We start from the raw sequence: 21,400 nt of genomic DNA, 5'->3' as shown, positions 1-21,400 counted from the left end.
TTATAGATCTTATGTCTTTGATGATTGTGGAAGAGAAGAACATTGGCAAAGAATCATCTTCACAGGTGTAGATAATTTTGAATAGAGATTTTATAATAGGAGAAGTAGAGGTAGAGGACTTGATGTAGGTCAAGGAGGTGGCAGTGGTTGTGGAAACTAGAATCATGGAAATCAATAGATGTTTGATGATCAAAGGAAAAATACTAAGTGAAAGAGGAAATTTTTGAGGTAGGGGGAGCTAAAGAGGCCGAGGAGACTTTTGCAAAAGAAAATTGTGTTGAATAATTGCAATGTATGCTAGAATCAAGACCACTTCAAGGGTGGATGTCCATGAACAAGGTAAAAAAAAGGTTTTGCAGGTAGTAGCAGGGTGTCTAGAAAGATTATCTATTATGCCACATATGATGAACGATTTGTTTGAAAATGTATCAAACTATGGTAATAATGTATGGTATGTAGATTTTGGTGCATGGAATCACATGATCAATTATGGTGAATGGTTTAGGGACCTCCAGACTTTGGACAATCCTAGTTAAGGCATCCTATTACGCATACAAGGATGTTTCGATGTCTTTGACAGATAACAAGGTGAATTATTTTGGCTAATGTATTGCCTACAGCCAATATTACAAAGAACTTGGTGTCTATTGGGCAAATGGTTGAGTAGGGCTTGTAAGTCGGGTTCAATTTTGATGGTATGTATATAGAAGAATACAAGAAGAATGGAAGGCTCATTGCAAGAGGTAAAAAGGTTGGCATAATGTTCACTCTTGATGTGGATGTACTTAAAATGGAAACTACCATGTTTACACAAGGATACGAAGGTGTTGAATAATTGACATTTTGCATAAGTGTGTTGGATGATAAACAAACACGAAAGTATTCACAATGCTTGAGGTTAGATGGAGGGGGAGAGTAATTCTTTAATAGATTTAGCAATTTTTTGAGAAAGCACAAAATCAAGGCAATTTTCATGCATGTATACTCAACATCAAAATGATGTTAATGAGTGGAAGAAAAGGTGGATAATAAAAGTTGCAAGGGCAACAATAGAAGAACATGCCTCATTATTATTGGGCTAAGGAAATATCTACAACCACCACATAATGAATAGGAATTTCAGTGTTGTTGTACATACAATGACACTCGAGGATAGGACTTTCATTGTTTCTATACAAAAATTGTCACCTAATGAGCTTGACTCTCACTGTTGTTGTACATAAAATGTCACTCAAAGAGAAGTTTACTGGCAAAAAGCCTGATTTGGCACACCTGAAAAGTGTTTGGATGTATTTCTTATATGCATTTTCCAAATATTTATGAATAAAATTGAACCCAAAAGCTGAAAAATGTGCGTTGATCAATTATTTCCTTGAGAAAAAAGGGTAAAAATGTTATAACCCTTGCCATATGTGTCAAGTGAGGTGAGCAAGGGTGTGGTTTTTGATGATTTGAAGGGTTGGTACATTGATATAAAAGATGATCTTGGGATGATTTAAGGGAATGTAACTACCAAAAAATGCAAGTGCACAGTCATAGGTTTTGAGTTGACTACAAGGGTCAGCTAGTTAACGTCTTGCTCAAAATTCATGGACTGTCATGTTGTGTGAGGGAGTAAGTCCTCCAAATTCATCAAATATGTTGTCAAGGAAAGGGGGGAAAATGATTGATGATTCCCCAAAGGTTTCGAATTTGAGTGCAAGTCATGATGACGGTGACTTAAGTTGCTTGGAGCAAGGTCTTGATGAGGATTTTGGTATATGCTTTGTGAAGAGTCTGAGTGCAAGAAGGATGCAAACAAAACATAGTTAACCTGGTAGTGATCTTGGACCACAAATATCTAGGAGAGTAAATGATCATGTACAAAGGTTAACTTACAACAATTATGTGGCTTACCATTGTTCATAGATGGTAGAGATTGTGTAATATGTAGAGCATACTTGCTTTGAGAATGCTATCCAACTATGGTTGAAAAGAGCTATCCTTGATGCTAATGAGATGTTAGATTTGGTTCCATTTCCAGAAGGACAAAAAGTGATTGGATGTAAATTGATTTACAAGGTGAAACACAATGAAAATGTTTTACTGAGTTAGTATAAAGCTACATTGATAGGAAAGAGTTATTCTAAGACTTATGGTATTGATTATGAGGAGACATTCAATCGAATGGTCAAGATGGCTACTATCTGTTTCATTATTGGAGTGGCTGTACCAAAAGGTTTGGTTTTACATCAGATGGATGTGAATAATGCATTCGTGCATATGAAATAGCCACAAGAATATGAGGAAATAAACATCCCAAGTATGTATGTAAGTTGAGGCAAGCACTTTATGTGTCAAAGCACCTAGAGCTTGGCATGAGAGGATTGCAACCTATTTGGTTACTACTGGTTTTGTATGACTGATGTGTACCACTCTATGTACGTGTAGGAGTTGAGGCAAGTATTGTGATCATATACATCTATATGGATGGTTTGATTGTTGGGGAAAATATTAAGGCTGTGTACCACTCTGTGTACGTGTAGGAGATGAGGCAAGTATTGTGATCATATACATCTATATGGATGATTTGATTGTTGGGGAAAATATTAAGGCTGAAGTTGAGAAAGTGACGAATCTCTTAAAAAGCAAGAATTTGACATGAAGAATTAGGGAGCGTTGCATTGTCTTTCGGACATTGGGATATGGAAGAGGGCATATGGCTATCACAAAGGAAACACGCATTGGATATGCTGCCAAAGTATGATATTGCTAGTTCTAAGCCTATTTCTATGCTCTTGTATCATAGTTTGATGTTGTGAGCTGATGTTGGTGATGTGCTTGAGAATCTACCATGTACAGGAAGATTGTGGGTAGTTTAATCTACTTGACAATCTTGCGACCGAATTTCAATTATACGATTGGGCTTGAGAGCAAGCTTATGCAGCTTCCCAGGAAGCCATGTTTGGATGTGGTGAGGTGCCCATTGTACTATGTGAGTGGTACCTTGGATTATGCACTCTTTGATGAGGATGGTGTGGATGTGCAACTGTATAGTTACTGCGAATTGCAATGAACAAGCAATCCCCCTCATCTCTACAAGCTCTGCCTACCACCCAAATCTCTAGCTTACTAAAAGCTCCCATCCACTGTGGAGCATGCAGCTCAAGGTACATGCTAGTATATCAAAAGCACCACTCGTGCATAGCATGAGCCTTTTCATGCATGTTATTGTGAGTTATGTTGAAATTTTTCATCATGCAATCTCTTGTAATGTTTTTTGAGATTGTAAGGGGCTTTGGGTGATTTGGTTTGAGGAACTCGTCTTGAGGTGTCTACTCATAATTAGTAGTGGATAGGTGAGAGCAAGTGTGTGTCTGGTAAGGTTTTTGTTTTAGAGAAAAACATAACCATATTTCTTTTGTGAGCATATTTTCTTTTATTATGGTGATAGTGGGTGGTACATAGGCCACCCCCTAAATCCATTACACAGATGAAGGCCCGAGCCGACTAATGCTTTTCCATATAGGGACCATGTTGGACAAGAACAATACAAACATAGTAACAAGTTGGTCTTTATAAAGAAGAAAGAAGACAACAACACCTAACATCTTCTCCATACCAATGTGGTACTTTGAATCACCAAGACACCCAAATCTTGGCGCCTCTAAAACAAGCTATACATGGCCATTATGAGCGGAGGAGGGTGCATCTAATGCATTGCGACTTCGCGCATCTGCAACAAAAGACTACGACGAGAATGGTGCTCCACAACTCAAACGCGATAGGAAATTCGAAAGCTTTGTAACAAAAGAAGGGTCATAAGCATACCTTCAAGGCGGTAATTAGAGACGTGCATGCCCTCCGCCTACGCGAATGAGCACCCGACACCTCTACAGTTAGCCAACTAGTTTTGAGGGCGTTGTGTACTACAACTGGTCCCAATTGGTATTAAAGTAAATTTTGTTTTGGGGGGGGGGGGGGGGGGGGGCACAGGGACTAGTCCTTAAATTGGACCCCTGTTTTTTTTTTAAAAAAAACTGGCGCCTCTACCCTAGTTTTTTTTGGTTTTCTAAAACAAGCCTTAGGGAACAAGGAAGCTAGAGATACTTTTGAGTTTTGCATGTGAAGCATTAAATGTTTAATATCTTCTTCAGTACTTTAGTTTGTAGATAGGCCTTTCATTAAAGAGCCTCATATGGGTCCTTTTTGTTTTGTTTTAGAATTCCAATATGACCCTTCACCACAAATAATCTCCACCCCCCCAAAACAAACACACACACACACACACACGCGCGCGCATGAAACATAACCTCATGAAAAATGAGACATCATTAAATACTAATGAAAGATATGAAATTTCATGGAAGCTAAGAGATTAAACTAATTTTTAAATAAAACAAATCAATAAAAAAATTATGTCAACCTTGCCTTTTTATTTTAGAGATACAAAGAGAACATTGTAGTCACTGTTACAAACCTTTTCCCTATAAGACCTAAATGTCAAAAGATATAGACTATATTTCGAGATTTTACATCAATTTTTTTGCGAAGTGTGGGTTCTCACCTTCAAATACTGAACTACCCCTTAAAATTTGTGGGAATTCCCAAATTACATCTCATTAACCTCACAAACATCTCTACGACAATTTTATTTGGAACTCTTCATAGGAAGATTGGTTCTCCTTCAATAAAAGATGATAGAATTGATTTTACGTGGTGGCGTGGGCTCTCAAGAGGTAATCGTTCATGATTTTGACACAAATGCCTCATGTTGTGAGATCGTTGGTGAATAGTTTTGTCTACGACACTTAAAGATAGATCTCTATTGTCAAAAAGATTAGACTATGCAAAAATTGGCATCCAAAAATGATACAAGGGTATATTGGAATATTTGAAATTTTTAAGTGGTCTTTTGGGAATTCCCAAGGATGTTTTTGGTTGTTTTTGCTTGGAATTTAGTGGTGGATGTCAATATTTATTGGTGGGGTTAAACTTGTTTTTCAAGAATTGGAGTTCACCAAAAAATTCTTAACTGCCATCATCATTAGACTTAGCTTGCCAAATGGCAAGAGGCTATATGAATGCATATTTTTTTGGTAAGAGAAAATAAGAAATGAAAAAAAAAAATTCCTTCTGTCGTTTTACTATGGGCAAGCTTCTCGAAGATTTATATCGATAGATTACACTAAAGAAAATGAGTAGCCAATGCCATCTTTCAATTGGGTAATTGAAGCAAATTTGTTTACTGCATGCCAACTTTTGCAAAAGATGCAAAATTGACTTGATAAGGAAAATTCAACAGCCATACTTCTATAAGAGCTTTTTGATGCAGGCCAATTTCCCAACCACATCATTTTTACCACATTTGCTACTTGGCTTTCTGCAAGTATAGTATCCATTGTGTGCCATTCATCACTAGCAAAGTCATTGATCTTACTCCCAGGTCATTGCCTTCCATTATTACCCACACCCACCCAATTGCATCTTGCACAAGTGCATGTGCGCGCACACATACACACAAGTCTTTGTGTGCATCATCTTAGACTTCTGAAAGAAAACCCTGAACACTTAACCCCCTCCCCCCACTTTTTTGCTCGTCCGAGTAAGTCTATGTATGGGAAAAGTTTGGGGTTTTGCAATGGTTACTTGAAATGAGTATTACTTAAGCTAGACATATGGGTGCTGAAGGTATTGCATTGATGTGCTATGCACAAACAACCCAAGGGCCAAGTGATTCCAGTTAACCTCTAAATAGAAAAGAAACATACTTGATGTATACAAATCAACTCTCAAACAGACATGACTTAAATCATTTCTAATCAACATCTGATACAGCCTGTTATATGGCACCCTTCAACTGTCGTACTTTACTGGGACGAACATATGCACAAAATCAACGTCCACGAGAAAATTCTTTTCATTTGCCTTGATGAACCCTCTTGTATCTGAACATTGATATAGCTTTTGCACAACAGTTAATTTATTGATACTTCACCAATACTTTTGCTATAAGAACTGTTACAAAGAATTGCAATTGCAATGTTGTTTACAATCGTTACACATCATCAATATTTGTGCAGTCTAACAAATTCAGCAGAATGTGGCTTTGAATATTATACAAGGTTTTGTAAATGACAACCCTCTACACGTATTGCAAACCTGCTTCAGAGCACGCACTTATGTTGCATTTGACTGATCACAACTTTCTGTCACAGCGATAATCAGCATCAGCTTACCAATTGCACATGAGATAGATTGTGTGTGTGTGTGTGTGTGTGTGTGTGTGTGTGTGTGTGTGCGCGCGCGCATGTGTGTAAATGCAGAGATAGATTTTGTGTGTGTGTGTGTGTGTGTGTGTGTGTGTGTGTGTGTGTGTGTGTGTGAACGAGTGATTCCTCCTCGCTTTCGGACGCTGACCTTAATGCACTCGTACTACTATACGGCACAATGATGAAAGGAAATTGGCTAAATGGTAGACTCGTGCAAGGCGACCTGCTTTTGCTGATAAAGGTTGTGCCTCCAAACAGTTTTTCAAGCATTTACATCATTCTCGTCAATCTCAGGACATAAAAAGAGTCAAGCTTCCCTCTAGGGAATGGACATCTTCCCCGCAGCAGTTGGCAGAGGCTTTAGTTGCTCACTATGAGAATATCTTTGAAGCACCGCCCCCTCTTACACAACAAGCTAGAGAGGTACGCAATCTTTTTCTGTCGCATGTTACTCCCATCCTCTCAGTACAGCAAGCACAAAATTTGGAAGTTGCGTTCACTAACACAGAGTTGCATGCACGTTTACGAGAATTGGGTAGATGGAAATCTCCTCGTTGGGACGGGCTTACTGTTGAATTTTTCCTGTCTTTTTTGGGAGCCGTTACTAGTTATGATGAATACGGCTTGAGAGAAGCACGATGTCCCCCTTTCATGGAAGGAAGGGTTGCTCAAGCTATTGCCAAAGCATGCCTCTTGTGATCAGTTTTCTCACTGGAGGCCTATCACTCTTATGCCGGTGGTTTACAAATTGATGGCCAAAATGATAGTCAACTGTATTAAGGATTACTTGCATCAAGGACTTATCAATCCCAATATGGTTCATACCTCGTCGGCACATTATTGACAATTTCGCGAATGTCATTATTGGCATGGAGTATGCGAAATACACTCAGCAAGATGTATTTGTCATGCAAGTTGACATTGAAAAGGACTTTGATACTTTGTTTTGGGATTATATTGCAGAAACAATGCAGAGGCTAGGGTTTGGGTCAAAAATCTCATAGGTGGTCTTTCTCTTGTTTGCTCAGAGCACTTCTTCAAGTTTGCTAGGTGGTTCTCTCAAAAATGCTTGGGCTTTAGGGTGTTCAATCAAACAAGGGTGTCCTCTTAGTGCTTTGCTTTCTACAATTGCTTCGCACCCTTTGAGGTTGCATCTTGAGGCCCTCACTTCCTCAAGCCGTTTGCATGGTCTGGCTCTACCTTCTCGGAAACACTGATGGCTCTCTTTTTATGCCCAAAAATGATAAGGAGGATGTAGAGCAGATTATGTATGCTCTGCATTTATTTCGCTTGGCGGCCTGACTACATGTTAATTTTTGTAATTCCAAGTTGCTGCCTCTTAATGAATTCGATTGGCACAAGCTTTTATGGCCCCTTAAGCCATAGTACGCCACCTAGGATATCCGATCGGTTGGAATGTGTCAACGATGCAAAAACTTCACTGGGTGCTGCAAAGATTACACTTAAAGCTCAGCTATTGGAAATTATCAACCTAGCCATTACGTGTGCGTCTCAGAATTTTTCAATGCATTATGATGGCTTATGTGCAATTCTATTTACCGCTTTTATCCTAGCCTCAACGGTGCCTTGGGTCTCTTATGTCTGGTATGTTGAAGCATTTCTGGCGCAGATCCTCCCACAAGAAGGGATTGTTATTTTATCCATGGATAAGTTATGCACACCTAAACGATTGGGAGGAATCAATATTTTGGATTTTTGTCGGCATGTTTTGGCCCAGAAAGCTATGCTCTTGCCTGTTTTGGTAGATCAGCAACAGCCTTAGACAATCATGGTTTCACATTTATGGGATGGTATTGGTACGTCGTCTTTTGGTCACTGGCACCCTTCGTATTGGGATGTCATTTTTGGACAGCTTGATGGCCATATTCCACGATGTCCCTTCACTTCGTCTCTTGTTGCAGATTGGAAGGATGTTACCTCGCACTTATCTTGGCATGGTCGCCAATCCCTTCAAGGTACCTCACTACGGTTGGAGAGCATCCACTGGAGTAAAGCATTCTCTCTTACTTTGGTCCAATGCTCTCCTAGACAAGCATACTTTCTTTTGCAAAATGGGATTTGCCACGTTGCTCAAGTGGTGGATGATGCGGGACATGTTGCCGCGCTTCGTTATGGGCTGGGACCTCATTATCAGCATTTGTGGCAGCAAATTCAGTAGTTACTTGCTGATGTTTCTCCAGTGCCTCCATTATGTGGGGATTCTCGACTTTCTAATTGGCATCTTGCCCATACTAGGTTGGATTGCATATCGGTTGGGTCAAATTATGCTTTGCTGCAATCTGATGCATGGATTGTGTCTTCTGTGGTCAGTGCCTCCATTATGTGGGGACTCAACTTTCTGATCTTGTCAATACTAGGTTAGATTGCATATCAGCTAGATCAGATTATGCTTTGCTGCAGTCTGATGCATGGATTGTGTCTCATGGAAATCAAATGTGGTCACTCTCCAAGTCTCAGTTGTGGTGGCAAAGAACGCTATCTCGCATTTGGAACAATCACCTACCACTCAACGAACGCATTTTCTTATAGCAATGCATAGTGGGTGCTTTACCGGTTGGTACTTTGTTGCATGTAAGACGCATCGTCTCCTCTCGTTGTGTCCAATGTCATGGAATTGACCAATCTATTACGCATTTGCTTTGGGATTGCCACTACTCTCGGATTTTCATCAAACAAGTGTCCTCTGCTCTACGCCTTCGTTTCCATCCGGAATCTTTCACAAACTCTAGATTTTTGGAGTCCTCCAACTGCCACAGTCTTCGTTTGAGGTCTTCCTCAACCGGGTCACATTTTGGGTTATGTGGACCATATGGCACCAACGTAACTCTCAAATGTTTCATGTACTAGAAATTGACCCTCTCCCTTACTTCAAGTTTTCCCTTGGACAAGCACTACACTATGGTTATGATGTGGGAGACATCTCTCTTGAAACCTATAGGATTTTCTTTGATTGTTTCTAGCGTTCGGAGCATCACGATGCTCCGTCTTTTGTATCTCTTTATTGTGGTTTTTCCTCACTTTAAGGTGTAAATTAAATCAATGTGTGTTCCCCTGGGTGGGATGGGCTCACTGTAGGGATTTTATCTCCTTTTGAGAGCCTCTAAAAGAATCTTTGTTGTACATGATAAATGTTGTGTGGTCTAAACAGAATTTGCCATTATCTTGGAAAGAGGGTTTGCTGAGAATGTTGCCTAAACAAGCGCTATGTGAGCAGTTCTCACATTGACGGCCGATTACTTTTATACCCGTTATTTATAAAATCTTGGCTAAAATGATTGTTGATCGTGGCGTTGTTTGTTGGGAGTTCTCCCTGTTGAAACTCTCCTTGTGGCGCATTGCATCAGCTCCTCGTTGTTTCAGATGTTACCCCAGTGATAAGACTGTAAGACATCTGCTTTGGGATTGTTGCTTCACCATGGCTCTCCTTGACTGCATATCTACCTGTATGTGCCTCCAATTTCCCTCAGCGGTCTTCCACAAAAGATTCTGGGTTTTTGGCATTCTCCCAACCTCCCTTCAACAATTTGCGACCTTCTTCACATGGGTCAGATTTTGGTCACTACGGTCTTTGTGGCGCCAATGCAATTTTTGCATGTTCCATCAGCAAGAGGCGGATCCTTTTCCTTCGTTCAAGATTTCGCTTAGGCAATCCTTACATTTCACCTTTGACATTGGGGATAAATCCCTGGACATCCTACAGCTCTTCTATGTTCGCTTGTAGAGCTTTCCCATTACGGAACACTTATGTGTTCCACCCTTTGTATCTGATCTTTCTGGTGGGTTTTCCTCATTTGGAGGTTTCCCACTTGTAAATTAACCAAAATGGATTTACAAAAAAAAAAGTGTGTGGGTGTGCATGCACGTGCGGGTGCGCATGGCACCCGCATGGGTGTGTGTGCACAGTGTTTTTAAAATGGCTTACCTTTTGGAGGAACGAGGACTAGTGGACACGGACAGTGATGAGAACAGTACTCGCTGATGCTCCCATGCAAAACGCTGTTTCATCAAGATACAAAATCTCAATATTGACAGCCTTGATTTTTCCAAAAAATGGACAAATGTCTAGTGTTCAGTGCATTCATAGTCTGTAGCTCTTACTCCACTATTACAATTTTGGCTCATGCATCTAGAGGCACGTGCGAACGGTCTACTAAGCCCTACAACATGTGCATACATACACCAGGTGTTCTTGTGAGTAGAGAGGACACACAGAGAGAGTTGAAAGAATAACCTAACCTCTTAAGAAATCCGCGACTGTTTTTTCCTATCACCACTGCTATGGGGCTAATCCTTCTTGCTTCTTGAACTATTGCCTTACCAACTTCGCCCCCAGTGAGTATCAGCACCTCTGTTTTCACCTGCAACAAGCAAGATCTAGCTTTGAAATGATTCAATAGCCTACTCAAGCAGAAAGGACAAAACATTATGGATTCTGTATGTTTCACAATTTATCAATTATATAACGGTAAACAACAGCCTCTCTTTTAGCGGTTTTTGCATGAACACTCTCCTCAAGGACAAGTGCCTATTGCTTTTCATACTTTATCCTGAAATTATTCCATTAGCTGACCGTTTGAGTGAGGGTAATCGGGAGTACTATATCATGAGAAACAAAACTTAGAAAGAAGTATCCATCTTTGCCACACACCATTATATATACCTTCTTAAGCTCCGAAAGCTCTGACTTATGAGCTATACAAAAGGGCTGGAATACTTGCACACATCACATATATCAATGAGACCTCTTGGAAGTTGACTTACCATAGCAGTTTCATAAGCCTCCACTGCAAACCTTTCCATCAAAGCTGACGTAGACTCGAAAACGGCTCGAGGAGATCCCTCTGCTGTGTTGAATGATTTATCATTTGGGCTATCTGTCGGCATTAAGAAAAATTGACACGGTCAGTGAAGAGATGTCATACCTTTGTGTAGTATCGCACAGTAGAATTTCCTTAGGAAAATATTTTGCAAGCTATCAATGTATTTTGAGGGATTTTTAATTAACAAGCATAAAAGAGATAATCATAAACCTGCAAGAACTTGAGTTGTTAAAATTGATTTTTCGAGCAAATCAATGGTGAGCACACTTTAATTGGCCTTAATTTACAATCGAATTGCCCACTATGGCCGATTTCAAGTCATCAAGTTAAATCTTCCAATTATCCATAAATTCGGATTTTCTGGGTACGTTATGCAATAAGCATCTTCAAAAGAATTGAGACATCCGAATTGGTCAAAACAGATACACCAAGGGAAAATTGACATTCCTAGTTCCAGGAGAATTTTAGAGATTTTCCTCTGATTCTTCTAAATTTTTTCGACATTTTTAATGCTAAATTGACTAAAATTGGACCCAAGAAAAACGAAATTTAAAAAAATTGTACGTCTGTCATGTTCATTTGCTCTGCACCACACTCACATACTTTCCTTCTCTCTCATTGCTACTATCTTCCTCTTACGCCCTCTACACACCTTCGCGCATGAAGCCCAGCCACACACACCCCTCTCTCTCTCTCTCTCTCTCTCTCTCTCTCTCTCTCTCTCTCTCTCTCTCTCTCTCGCGCATAGTTACCCGGAACAGGAAATCAGAACGGGAACGTGGAACGGCAACATGCATGAAATGTCTTTCCTTGTTTTGGATACTCACATCTGAAACACGGGACGGGGATTAGAAACGAGAAATTGGGATGGAAACAAGGAAGGAGAACCTGAAAATGGTCATTCCCTGTAACTATGCTCTCTTGTTGTCTCTCTCCCCGTCCACCTCATTGACTAACCTCACCACCTCTTTTTAACCTCCATTTTCCCCCCTTTAACCCCTTGAATCTCCCTCCTCAACAACACACCATCTGTCATCAGTTACATCGAATAGATTCGATAGATGAACAATGCGAAGCAAATTTGGGATCAAGTTTCTTCAATGAAGCAGATTGCTTTGGAGGTGCGGTTGCGGATCCTAGATGCCAAAGAGACGTTCATGAGGGACCATATCAACAAGATGCAGGAACTCCAGCAAGAGATACTTCATATGGGCAAGAGAATCAGTTCAGAGGACAAGCCAATTTGGCTTTTGGCCCGGTTGCCTCCTTGGTACTTCATATGGGCAAGAGGATCGATTAAGAGGACAAGGCAATTGCCTCCTCAATATTTCAACTCTCTACTCTTCACTAATTACGAGTGGCCAATTGAATACTATCACGTGGGACAAGATTGTCCCAACGGTATCGGACCAAAAGGAGCGGTTTAATATGGGGAAGAAGCTAGGCTCCAAAGCCTTGGCTGGTTCGTCCAACAACAACAACAAGATGGATACTAAAAAAGAGGCTTTGACAGTTGAGCGGCATTGCAAAAATTGTGGAGAAAAAGACCATTATTTTCCAAAGCGAGTTGGTAAGGCTTCTACTTTTTTGGCTGTAGTAAAGACCCCAGCCTTTGTTCATTTAGAGATGGTACCTATAGAAACTTCTCCAAGGACATCGGAGGTTGAGACAACTCTTGCGATTCAAGCGGCCATGACACCTTCGCAGGACCAGTTAACCAACATGCGAAGACACTGTGGTTCCATTTTCATTGGTGACAAATCAGAGATTCCTATTCACAGCGAGGGTAACATGGAGTTGATTTCAGACAACTTAGGGGATATACACACCTCCAAGCTTCTTTATGCTCCAAAGTTGGGTTTCCATCTCATATCGATGTACAAGTTAGGCATGAAGATGGTCTTCACCGAGGATGTAGTGTCCATATTGGATCTAGACTACGACAAGGAGGCCAGAGGGGACACAAGCTCGAAGCTCTTTCTTCACTTATAGGTTCCCCTATAGATAATCTATCACAAATTTGCGATGGTTGCATGGCCTAACTCGCAAATTCTGGCTTGAAATCCGGCGCGGGAATTGAAGAAAAGAATGAAGATTTGGGCAAATTTTTCGACGGAGAATGTCAGGTGCAACGGAAGAGAATAAGGATTTTGCTCGGATCTAGTACTCCGCACACAAACACGAGGGACACTTTACTTCACTTGAAAGAACTGAACTGGACTGACTCAACCCTGATCATGCTGTAGCTTGTCCACGGACACATAGGGTTGGATGTGTCACGTGACATCCCCTCCTTTTCAAAGTGAGGTACTGGTACCGAACTGTATGGCGTCGAGGGAGATCGCCAATAGCATCCGAAATCCTGGAAGGAACTCTTCGCCGGCCCACTCTGATGTGTGGGTCGTGCGGTACTTGAGCTTCATAAAGGTCTGCAACGCTTGCTTCTTTGAGCTGCACCGAGAGCGACACAAAGTCTTCTGTGGCTCCTTCGATGCTTCAACTTCGTCGAGAGTCATGCTTCTTTCTTCTTCAAGAATCTCCATGGGTGAAAATTCCTGAAACCACTTCCAACACAAAACCATGAACATACCTATGCCATGTAAAGTGAGTGAAAAAAATATTGTCTTCTCTAAAGACTGTGCATGCAATGTAAATGAACCAATAGACGGAATGCCAAACCGTTCACCACATACACGCAAACAATGAGATCAAATCTTTCTCTTATGATCTAGAGCAATCAACTGTGGCGAAACACAATGGAAATGCCCACGCTTGGTGCTCATACTTTCATGTGCTCGTTCGGAAACTGTGTCATGCCAAGGAAGAGACATGGAATGTGACTTCCTGACATACATACTTTTCAGCTTTTCACGAAAAATCCGCATACATTCGTGCTCATCCATGAGAGAAACGTGCTCAACATACAATATGTCATGCCTAGGAAAAGGGATCACATAAAGATGTTGACTAAAATACAGGAAACAATCACGAATGAAACATTCGAACAATGCGTGCGTATCAATCATGCGAACACATAATACTTCCTGTGAGGGTTCTTTGGATCTAGACTCGAGAGCCAAGATCGATCCTTCGTGATTGATCGAATCTGCAACGAGGTTAGCTTCGCTAGAAAAAGCATCCACTAACACATCATCCTTGTGAACAATCACATCTTCTTCATGCAACTCATCATGCTTGTGAGAAATCACATCTTGATCATGCAAATCATCATTATCATTCAAATAATCATGCTTCTCATAATCATGCAAATCTTGTGTGTCATGCTTTGGAGAAAAAAAAAATGAGGAAGTCTCCTTCTCATGAATCCATTCAATCTTGTCCTGCATATTAGCAATGAGAGATGGAGAATGAACAATGTCCTCTCCATGAATGAAAATGGGAGAATCACTTTTGGCATTGAGAGTGAAAGTGTTAGCCTCCCAATCAATGAGAGGGTTAGCATCACGAAACCATCAAATGCCCAAAATCATATCACATCCTGAGAGAGGAGAAACAATAAATCTTTTATTGAAGGCAGCTTTTTGAATTGCAAACAACACATCAAGGCACTCCTCCGTGATGAGAGCGTCCATACCGGGAAGAAAGCCAGAGACCTCGATAGGAGATCTCTGAGTAACTTCGAGGCGGGCTCTCTCAACAAGAGAGGGACTGATCACATCATACATACTACCTGGGTCAAACAATATGACAAAACGTTGCCCCGACATACGACCATAACATTTAATGAGAGAATCATCAATGGGAGGGTCATGAGAAACTTGAGGCACACTCGTCTTATCATTAATTGCATTGACAGAGGAAGTGGGTTCTGTGGATTCATTAGATTCATTGGATTCAAGCTTAGGACATGTTCTTTTTTATGTGACCCTTAATGTGACAATGAAAACAACGACCTTCCTTAGAATAAGTGCTTTGCTCTTCCGACGTGATGTATCCTCCTACAATTCCTTGTGCTACCTTTTCATCTGGAGTCAGCTTAGGTTTAGCAATTGTGTTAGCCTTACCCTTAGATTCATTGGAAGAATTCTTTTCTGAGAGACTGTTGGAAGATTGGTTAGAAGAGTTACCATTCTTACCGTTCTGAGGGTTCTGAGAAGTCTGCGAGGTACTTGTGGAAGTCTTGTTCTCCTTAGGCTTTCCCTTGTTGTGCTTCATCTCCTGTGCGAGAGCAATCGCTACCGCTTTGTTGAGATCAATTGGATCGAGCACCTCGACATCGTACTTGATATACTCGTCCAATCCATAAAGGAATGCCTCTTTGCGTTCATCATCCGACTTGCGTACCTAGCTGCAAAACACGATTAGAAAAAGAAATAACCGGCATACTATTTTGCTTGAGAGCGCGCCAATCGTCCTTCAATCGTGCAAGGTACTGAGGTGGCATAAACCGCGCCTTGAGCTTGTCTTAGAAATCAGTCCAACTAATAGAGAGGGACGTGAATTCGTCGGCTTCCTCTAGGTGCGTGGCTAGCTGTGCCTCTTGCCATGCGTGGTACCAATTGATGGCATCACCAGCAAGGTACATAGCTGCCGTCAAAACTTTGCTATTTCCTGTCTTCTTAGTTGTCGCAAAATAAGCATTAAATTGATGCAACCAAGAATGAATAACCGTAGCATCCATCTTACCATCATACTTACTGAAAGTCAACTTCTCTGTGACCGGGTTCTTGGAATCCGTATCGTGGCTTGCACCACTTGATGAACTCCCACGATCCTTGGGTGGTTCGGATTTTGAGGCAAGTACCTGTCGAACCAATTCTTGAGTTCGTAGTTCTCTTTGAGCCTCTCGCTCGATCTCCAAAGCCGAGCTTCGTGCTGCCGTTTCCTCCTTTCTTAGTTCTTTTCTTTCTTTTCGTGCGTCGCGTTCGCGTTCTAAAGCAATGCAATTTTCTTCTTGTTGTGCGGCAATTCTTGCGTTTCTTTCGTCGCGCTCGCGGTCCTCAGCTTCTTGTTGTTCTACTTTGCTTGCAAGTTGTGCCAACACAACTCGATTCGTTTCTTGTTGTTGTGCCATCATGTCCAACATCGACTTGACCATCGCTTCCATAGACGTGGGTCCAACTCGTGGCGTAGATGGCGAAGGGGGAGGATTGGAAAAATCTCTTGGTGGGGGGAAACCTTCGTCGCCTCTCTCATGCTCATCACCCGTATGCGAAGTATCCATTCCGCTTCGGGTGACGACCATGCACTATGATCTTTGGTTCTTAAGTTCACGAGGAACTTGGGTTCTTGAGAGTCTTGAGGTTCTTGAGGTTTTCTTTTGCTTGCAAATCGCGTTTGAGAAGGATCTTCTCTTCACCCGAGTTCTACTCTTTTCCGCGGGCGCACCCCTTGGCGGCCTTGCGCTCACACCAAGGTTGCTTTTTCCCACCTCACGTCGATTGGCCGGCCGCTAAGTGCACGTTCTGCTCTCAATGAGTGAAAAGAGACACAAGGGGAGGCTGGACAAGCCCTTCTTTCTTGGGATTCCTGTCACTCTTCAAAAACACGATTAGGAATCGACACGCCCAAGCGAACTTGGGTTCGTGCGACCGCAACAAGCAAAAAAAAAATCTTGTGATTCTTATGGTTCTTTCCTTGAGTAATACAGAACACTGCCAAAACTCTGATACCAATGTCAGGTGCAGCGGAAGAGAATAAGGATTTTGCTCGGATCTAGTACTCCGCACACAAACGCAAGGGACACTTTACTTCACTTGAAAGAACTAAATTGGACTGACTCAACCCTGATCATGCTGTAGCTTGTCCACGGACACATAGGGTTGGATGTGTCACGTGACAGAGAACTTTGCTAGAGCGAAGTACAAGCGTCAATTGCAGGTTGACACGTGTGAAAAGGTTGATCAAGCACTCCAAAGACCCGAGAGATGGCGTGAGGCCATTGAGTCTCCTCTCAGGATGGGGTGGAAAGCTGAAAGGCCATACGGGTGCAGAAAAGCGAAAGCTTTACTCGCAAGAAGAGCTCGAACAAAACTGTTGACCAAAAGATGAACCAGATACTAAAAAGGACACTAAAAGGGATATTGATGTACTGACAATCAGGTTGTTTGTGACAGATAACCGGAAATAGGAGCGAGGAACTCACATCTATATGGATTGGGAAGCATGGAGCTGGACATCCACTCTTTTGCAACGAGGTGAGCCATCTCCTTGCATGTTTTGTAGGTGAAATCGAGGATGAGATGGTGAGATCGGGAGCGACGGAAGCTCAAGAATAGATCCGTCGATTCAAGATAAGAATGATGAATTTGAATGAATGGATGATGACGCATGTGAATGATTCTAGTGCATCAAGATTCCCATATGAATGAGATGATTCGATACTATGGTGAGCGCATCAAGAGTTCCTGCGGGATGAGATGGCCACACAGGGATCTAGGTGCATCAAGACTTCTAGACGGATGAGAAGACTAGATGATTGAAACATTGTGTTCAGTATGAACTAAGTGTGTGAATAAAGAACTTTGAAATGGAAATTTCCCAAGGTAAATCTGATTTATATATGAAATTAATGTTTTCTAGAAGAACTTGCTAGATGTGTGCAGATAATAGGTGAAATCAATGATAATGGATGACGAATTGGGAGCAATGAACACTCCAGAATGAACCCGATAAGTATCATGAATTTTGAATGAAACTAATGTTTTATAAAAGATCCTGCTATTTGTGAACAGATAACAGGATTAAGAATGAGATGATGATCATTTTGGAGCAGTGACAGCTCCCGAATGAACCTGATAATAAATCATGAATATTGAATCACAACTGATTCAATGGAACTCTCGTGAGTGCATCAAGAGTTCCTGCGGGATGAGATGGCCACATAGCTAGAACTGAATGATTGGACCACTCTATTCAATATGAACTTAGTGATGGATTGGGATCCCCGGAAATGATTACTCGCACACGACGATGCTTGAGGACGAATGATTACTTGCATATGACAGTGCTTGAGTGGAAAATCTCTATAGACATGATCGCAATAAGGATTACTTAATTCGACATCAGTGAGGTCCGGGATGGATCTAGATGTGATTACTAAATACGTTGCTGGCAGTCATGGTCTGAGATTTGGAATGAATTTTTCTGTGATTGATCTACCATGTGATGTGATGTGACTGTCATCTTTGTACAAGTGCTGGATTTGTGTCGTCTAGTGCATCGATACTTAGAGTCAATGTCCACTGAACTGGTTTATAGCGTATGTCTGATTTTGCACGCGTAATCGAGGCCGATTACAATTCTTTCAAGAGGGGGGTATGTCACAAGGATGACGTGGCAGTAATGCCCGAACACACACTGTGTACGGTAGGACAACTGCTGACGTGGTGGAACAACAGTAATGACCTCCAAAAATTGCGCTGACTACTGACATGGCAGACTGTACGGCCTTTTGTGATTTGCGATGACAGCTGGTGATGTGGCAGGCTGTACGGAATTCCATATTTTGTGCTGGCTGCTTTTTGGAGCACCATATGCTTTTAGGAGTTGAATTCTTTTAAAGCTTATTGCTTTTGGGCCTAAAATTTTTGAAACAAGTTTGCTTTTGAGTTTATGGCTTTTGGGGCTCTACTTTTGACATCCCTTACAAGAATAAAAGGAGCCCAAGGGCCTCACCCTTTAGAGCATCTGGACGCAGAGTCTGAGAGGCGAGGACCCACAGGAGTTGTACTCTACTCATTCATTAATATAAAAGAAATATCGAAAGGGGCGCCAGTCTTTGGGGCCAATACCTCTGGGCACGGAACTACGTTGGGCCGTGTCGACCAAATTGAACTCTGATTTTGAAGTTGTGAAGTATTTTAAGTGATTCTCTCGGGTGTCGTGCCCAATTCCCAGCTTGGGGTTTCGAAGTCTTGTGACAAAGCCGAAGCAATTTTTGCTGCATCGCTTTCGGCGTGGCTTAAAGAAGCAAGCGTTGCAGTCCTTTTTGAATTTCAAGTATCGTAGACCCCATGTAGCAAAGTGGGCGGAGGAAGAGTTCATAGATTCCTTGGAGTTGCTAGGGAACTTTTAGGAAGCCATGCAGCTCGTTACCAATGGCTCACCATAAAAAGGGAGGGATGTAATGTACACATCTAACCCTATGTGCATGTGGACAAGCTAACTCCTACTTCTAGGGTTTAGGACAACCTAGAAATGGTTATGCCACCCTTGTGAGCCTTTACAGTACCGTTTCTTTCAAATGAAGGTAATCATGTGTTTGTGCAAGTACTAGATTTGAGCTAAAATCCTTAAACCCTTCCATTGCACCTGACATTCCCATACAGTATTATTCAGCCTAGGTAGTTACCGAATACGAACCACCGCTTCATCAACGTTTAATAAGTGACGTATAGCATCCTTTCATAAAGTCGTGGGCTATTTCATGAGGTCCTTGCTCGACCGAGCTTTAAATACCTATAAGGGTGACCCCGAGGGTCACCATGAAACCGGCCCGTAGGGCAGTAGACTTTAGCTTTCACCCAATCTTTAAACTGTTAAACTTTACGACACAAAGGAACTTCACGAATGAGTTTGTGGCTGGAAATTACACTTCAAACAAAACACGGCCTGGGAGCTAGAGTGCTTCCAAGCAAACAGTGCCACTACATTGGCCCCAAAGACTGGCACCCCTTTCGGTATTTCTTTATTCTTATTGCACTTGAGAAAAACCTATAAACTTCTACAAGTTGTCCCTCTTTTATCGGCTGAAATTCCCCTACTCTAACTCGATTTCGGCACCATAACCACAGTAGAAGTCTCCACGGATCCACACACTTTACAAAACCTGGCGAGAAATTACAGCACGCTGAAATCTCTGTTTTTGGCCTCCAGTTTGTACCAAAACACCCGTTCAGTGATTCCCTAGCTTCCCCGAAGCTCCTGGGACCTGTAGCCATCAAATCTAGGCAAAACCCTAAACTTGCAAAAAATACAACAAGCTGTAATTCTCTATTTTGCGCTACAATTCACGTGTCGATCACTCATGTGGGTAGCCCTCGAATCCTACACTTGTAGGGTCACGTGCCCTTAGAATTAGACGAGATTCCTCGTAGGAAATCTCTTTAAGTTGTTTTGTACAAGCACCCATGGCTTTCCCGAGGCTCCCCTAGCAATATCTTGTCGTTTAGGTGCAAAACCCTAAACCTGCAAAAAAAACACAGCAAGCTGTAATTCCCTGTTTTGCATCATTTTGAGCGAAGCAAACACCTCTACGCGTGTGTCAAGAGCTCTCGCACGCAATGGGATAGTTCCCTTGTAAATTGGACGAGTTTTCACACGTGAGAAAACTCTCCGTTTTCGCATTCCTTCGCGATGGAAGTGTGCATACTTGAAGGGGATTAGCAACTAGCTAATCCGGTTCCTGTACAAAAGGCTCTTTCCTTGGCAAAGGCACATAAAACCCCGAGAACTATACGTGGTCATTTGAGAAGCCCAACTAGAGGGGCATTACCATATGTCCAAAGGGGGGAGAGAGATGCGCAAGAGCAAATCATCGCGCTGCATGAGGCAAAGGAGAAGGCAAGCTTTTCATTAAAGCTGTGATCACCTACACCCACTACTCACACACACACACACACACACACACACAATAGAGCACACTTTTTAAAAATCAGCCTTCAACCTCATTTTTCGGTGCCCCGGCCCCCCTCTTGGATGAGACCTTCTAGACCATGTGTTGATCTGTAGGTTTCTCTCCTATTGCCATGTTTCCAGTTTGCTCCTTTTGATTTAATCCCTAGTACCCACCAACTTATAAAGTCCTGCCACGGGGCCTAAATGACTTTAACTGAGCCTAGCCACTTCTTTACTAGTCGGATTCTAGCGCCGATCATCCCGACCATCTTGTGGCTTCCTGGCCTTGACTCCTGCGGGTGAAACTCTCAGCCAACAGCAATTTCACACTGGCCATGCAATGTCCGGGCATTTGTGATTTTAACAAGAAATTAAATAAAAATCAAGGGAAAGAAACCAGCAAATATATATAGTGGTTGTCATAGTCTCATGACATACCCCCCTCTTAAAATCGCAAACATCCTTAATTGCATGCCATATATACATGTCATAAATGATTTAGTGTGGTAAGCACCCTTTTATCATCGCATGTATCTGCAAGAAAGACTATTAAACATGTGTCCTCATGACTTAATGAGACCTTTATACTTTTGTCAAGCAATGTACACTTCTATTGCACTGAATCCTTAAACATATGAAGTGCTAGCTCTATCATCACCCCTCTTTTGAGCACGTGTCAAGCCCTTTGACCTTTGCTCTATTGAAGTAATCTGAGTTGGAGAATACATG

At 41.8% G+C, this 21,400-nt stretch overlaps 1 protein-coding gene across 1 annotated transcript in view; it reads right to left on the bottom strand.

The window, feature by feature from the left end:
* Positions 1-5,940: 5,940 nt before the first annotated feature.
* The window catches only part of RD2 (Adenine nucleotide alpha hydrolases-like superfamily protein), a 42,198-nt gene continuing 26,738 nt past the window's right edge, over positions 5,941-21,400 (bottom strand). The window contains exons 2-5 of the mRNA XM_086498915.1: positions 11,034-11,146; positions 10,509-10,630; positions 10,195-10,268; positions 5,941-6,188 (exon numbers count right to left, since the gene is read on the bottom strand). Of these exons, the coding sequence (XP_086355041.1) occupies positions 6,160-6,188; positions 10,195-10,268; positions 10,509-10,630; positions 11,034-11,146 (338 nt within the window). The 3' untranslated portion in view covers positions 5,941-6,159. The remainder of the gene's footprint in view (positions 6,189-10,194; positions 10,269-10,508; positions 10,631-11,033; positions 11,147-21,400) is intronic.

This window comes from Adiantum capillus-veneris, chromosome 24, assembly GCF_014529385.1.
Source record: "Adiantum capillus-veneris isolate H3 chromosome 24, ASM1452938v2, whole genome shotgun sequence".
NCBI lineage: Eukaryota > Viridiplantae > Streptophyta > Polypodiopsida > Polypodiales > Pteridaceae > Adiantum > Adiantum capillus-veneris.
The sequence above is the reverse complement of the archived record's forward strand: the minus strand, read 5'-3'. Positions and strand labels throughout refer to the sequence as shown.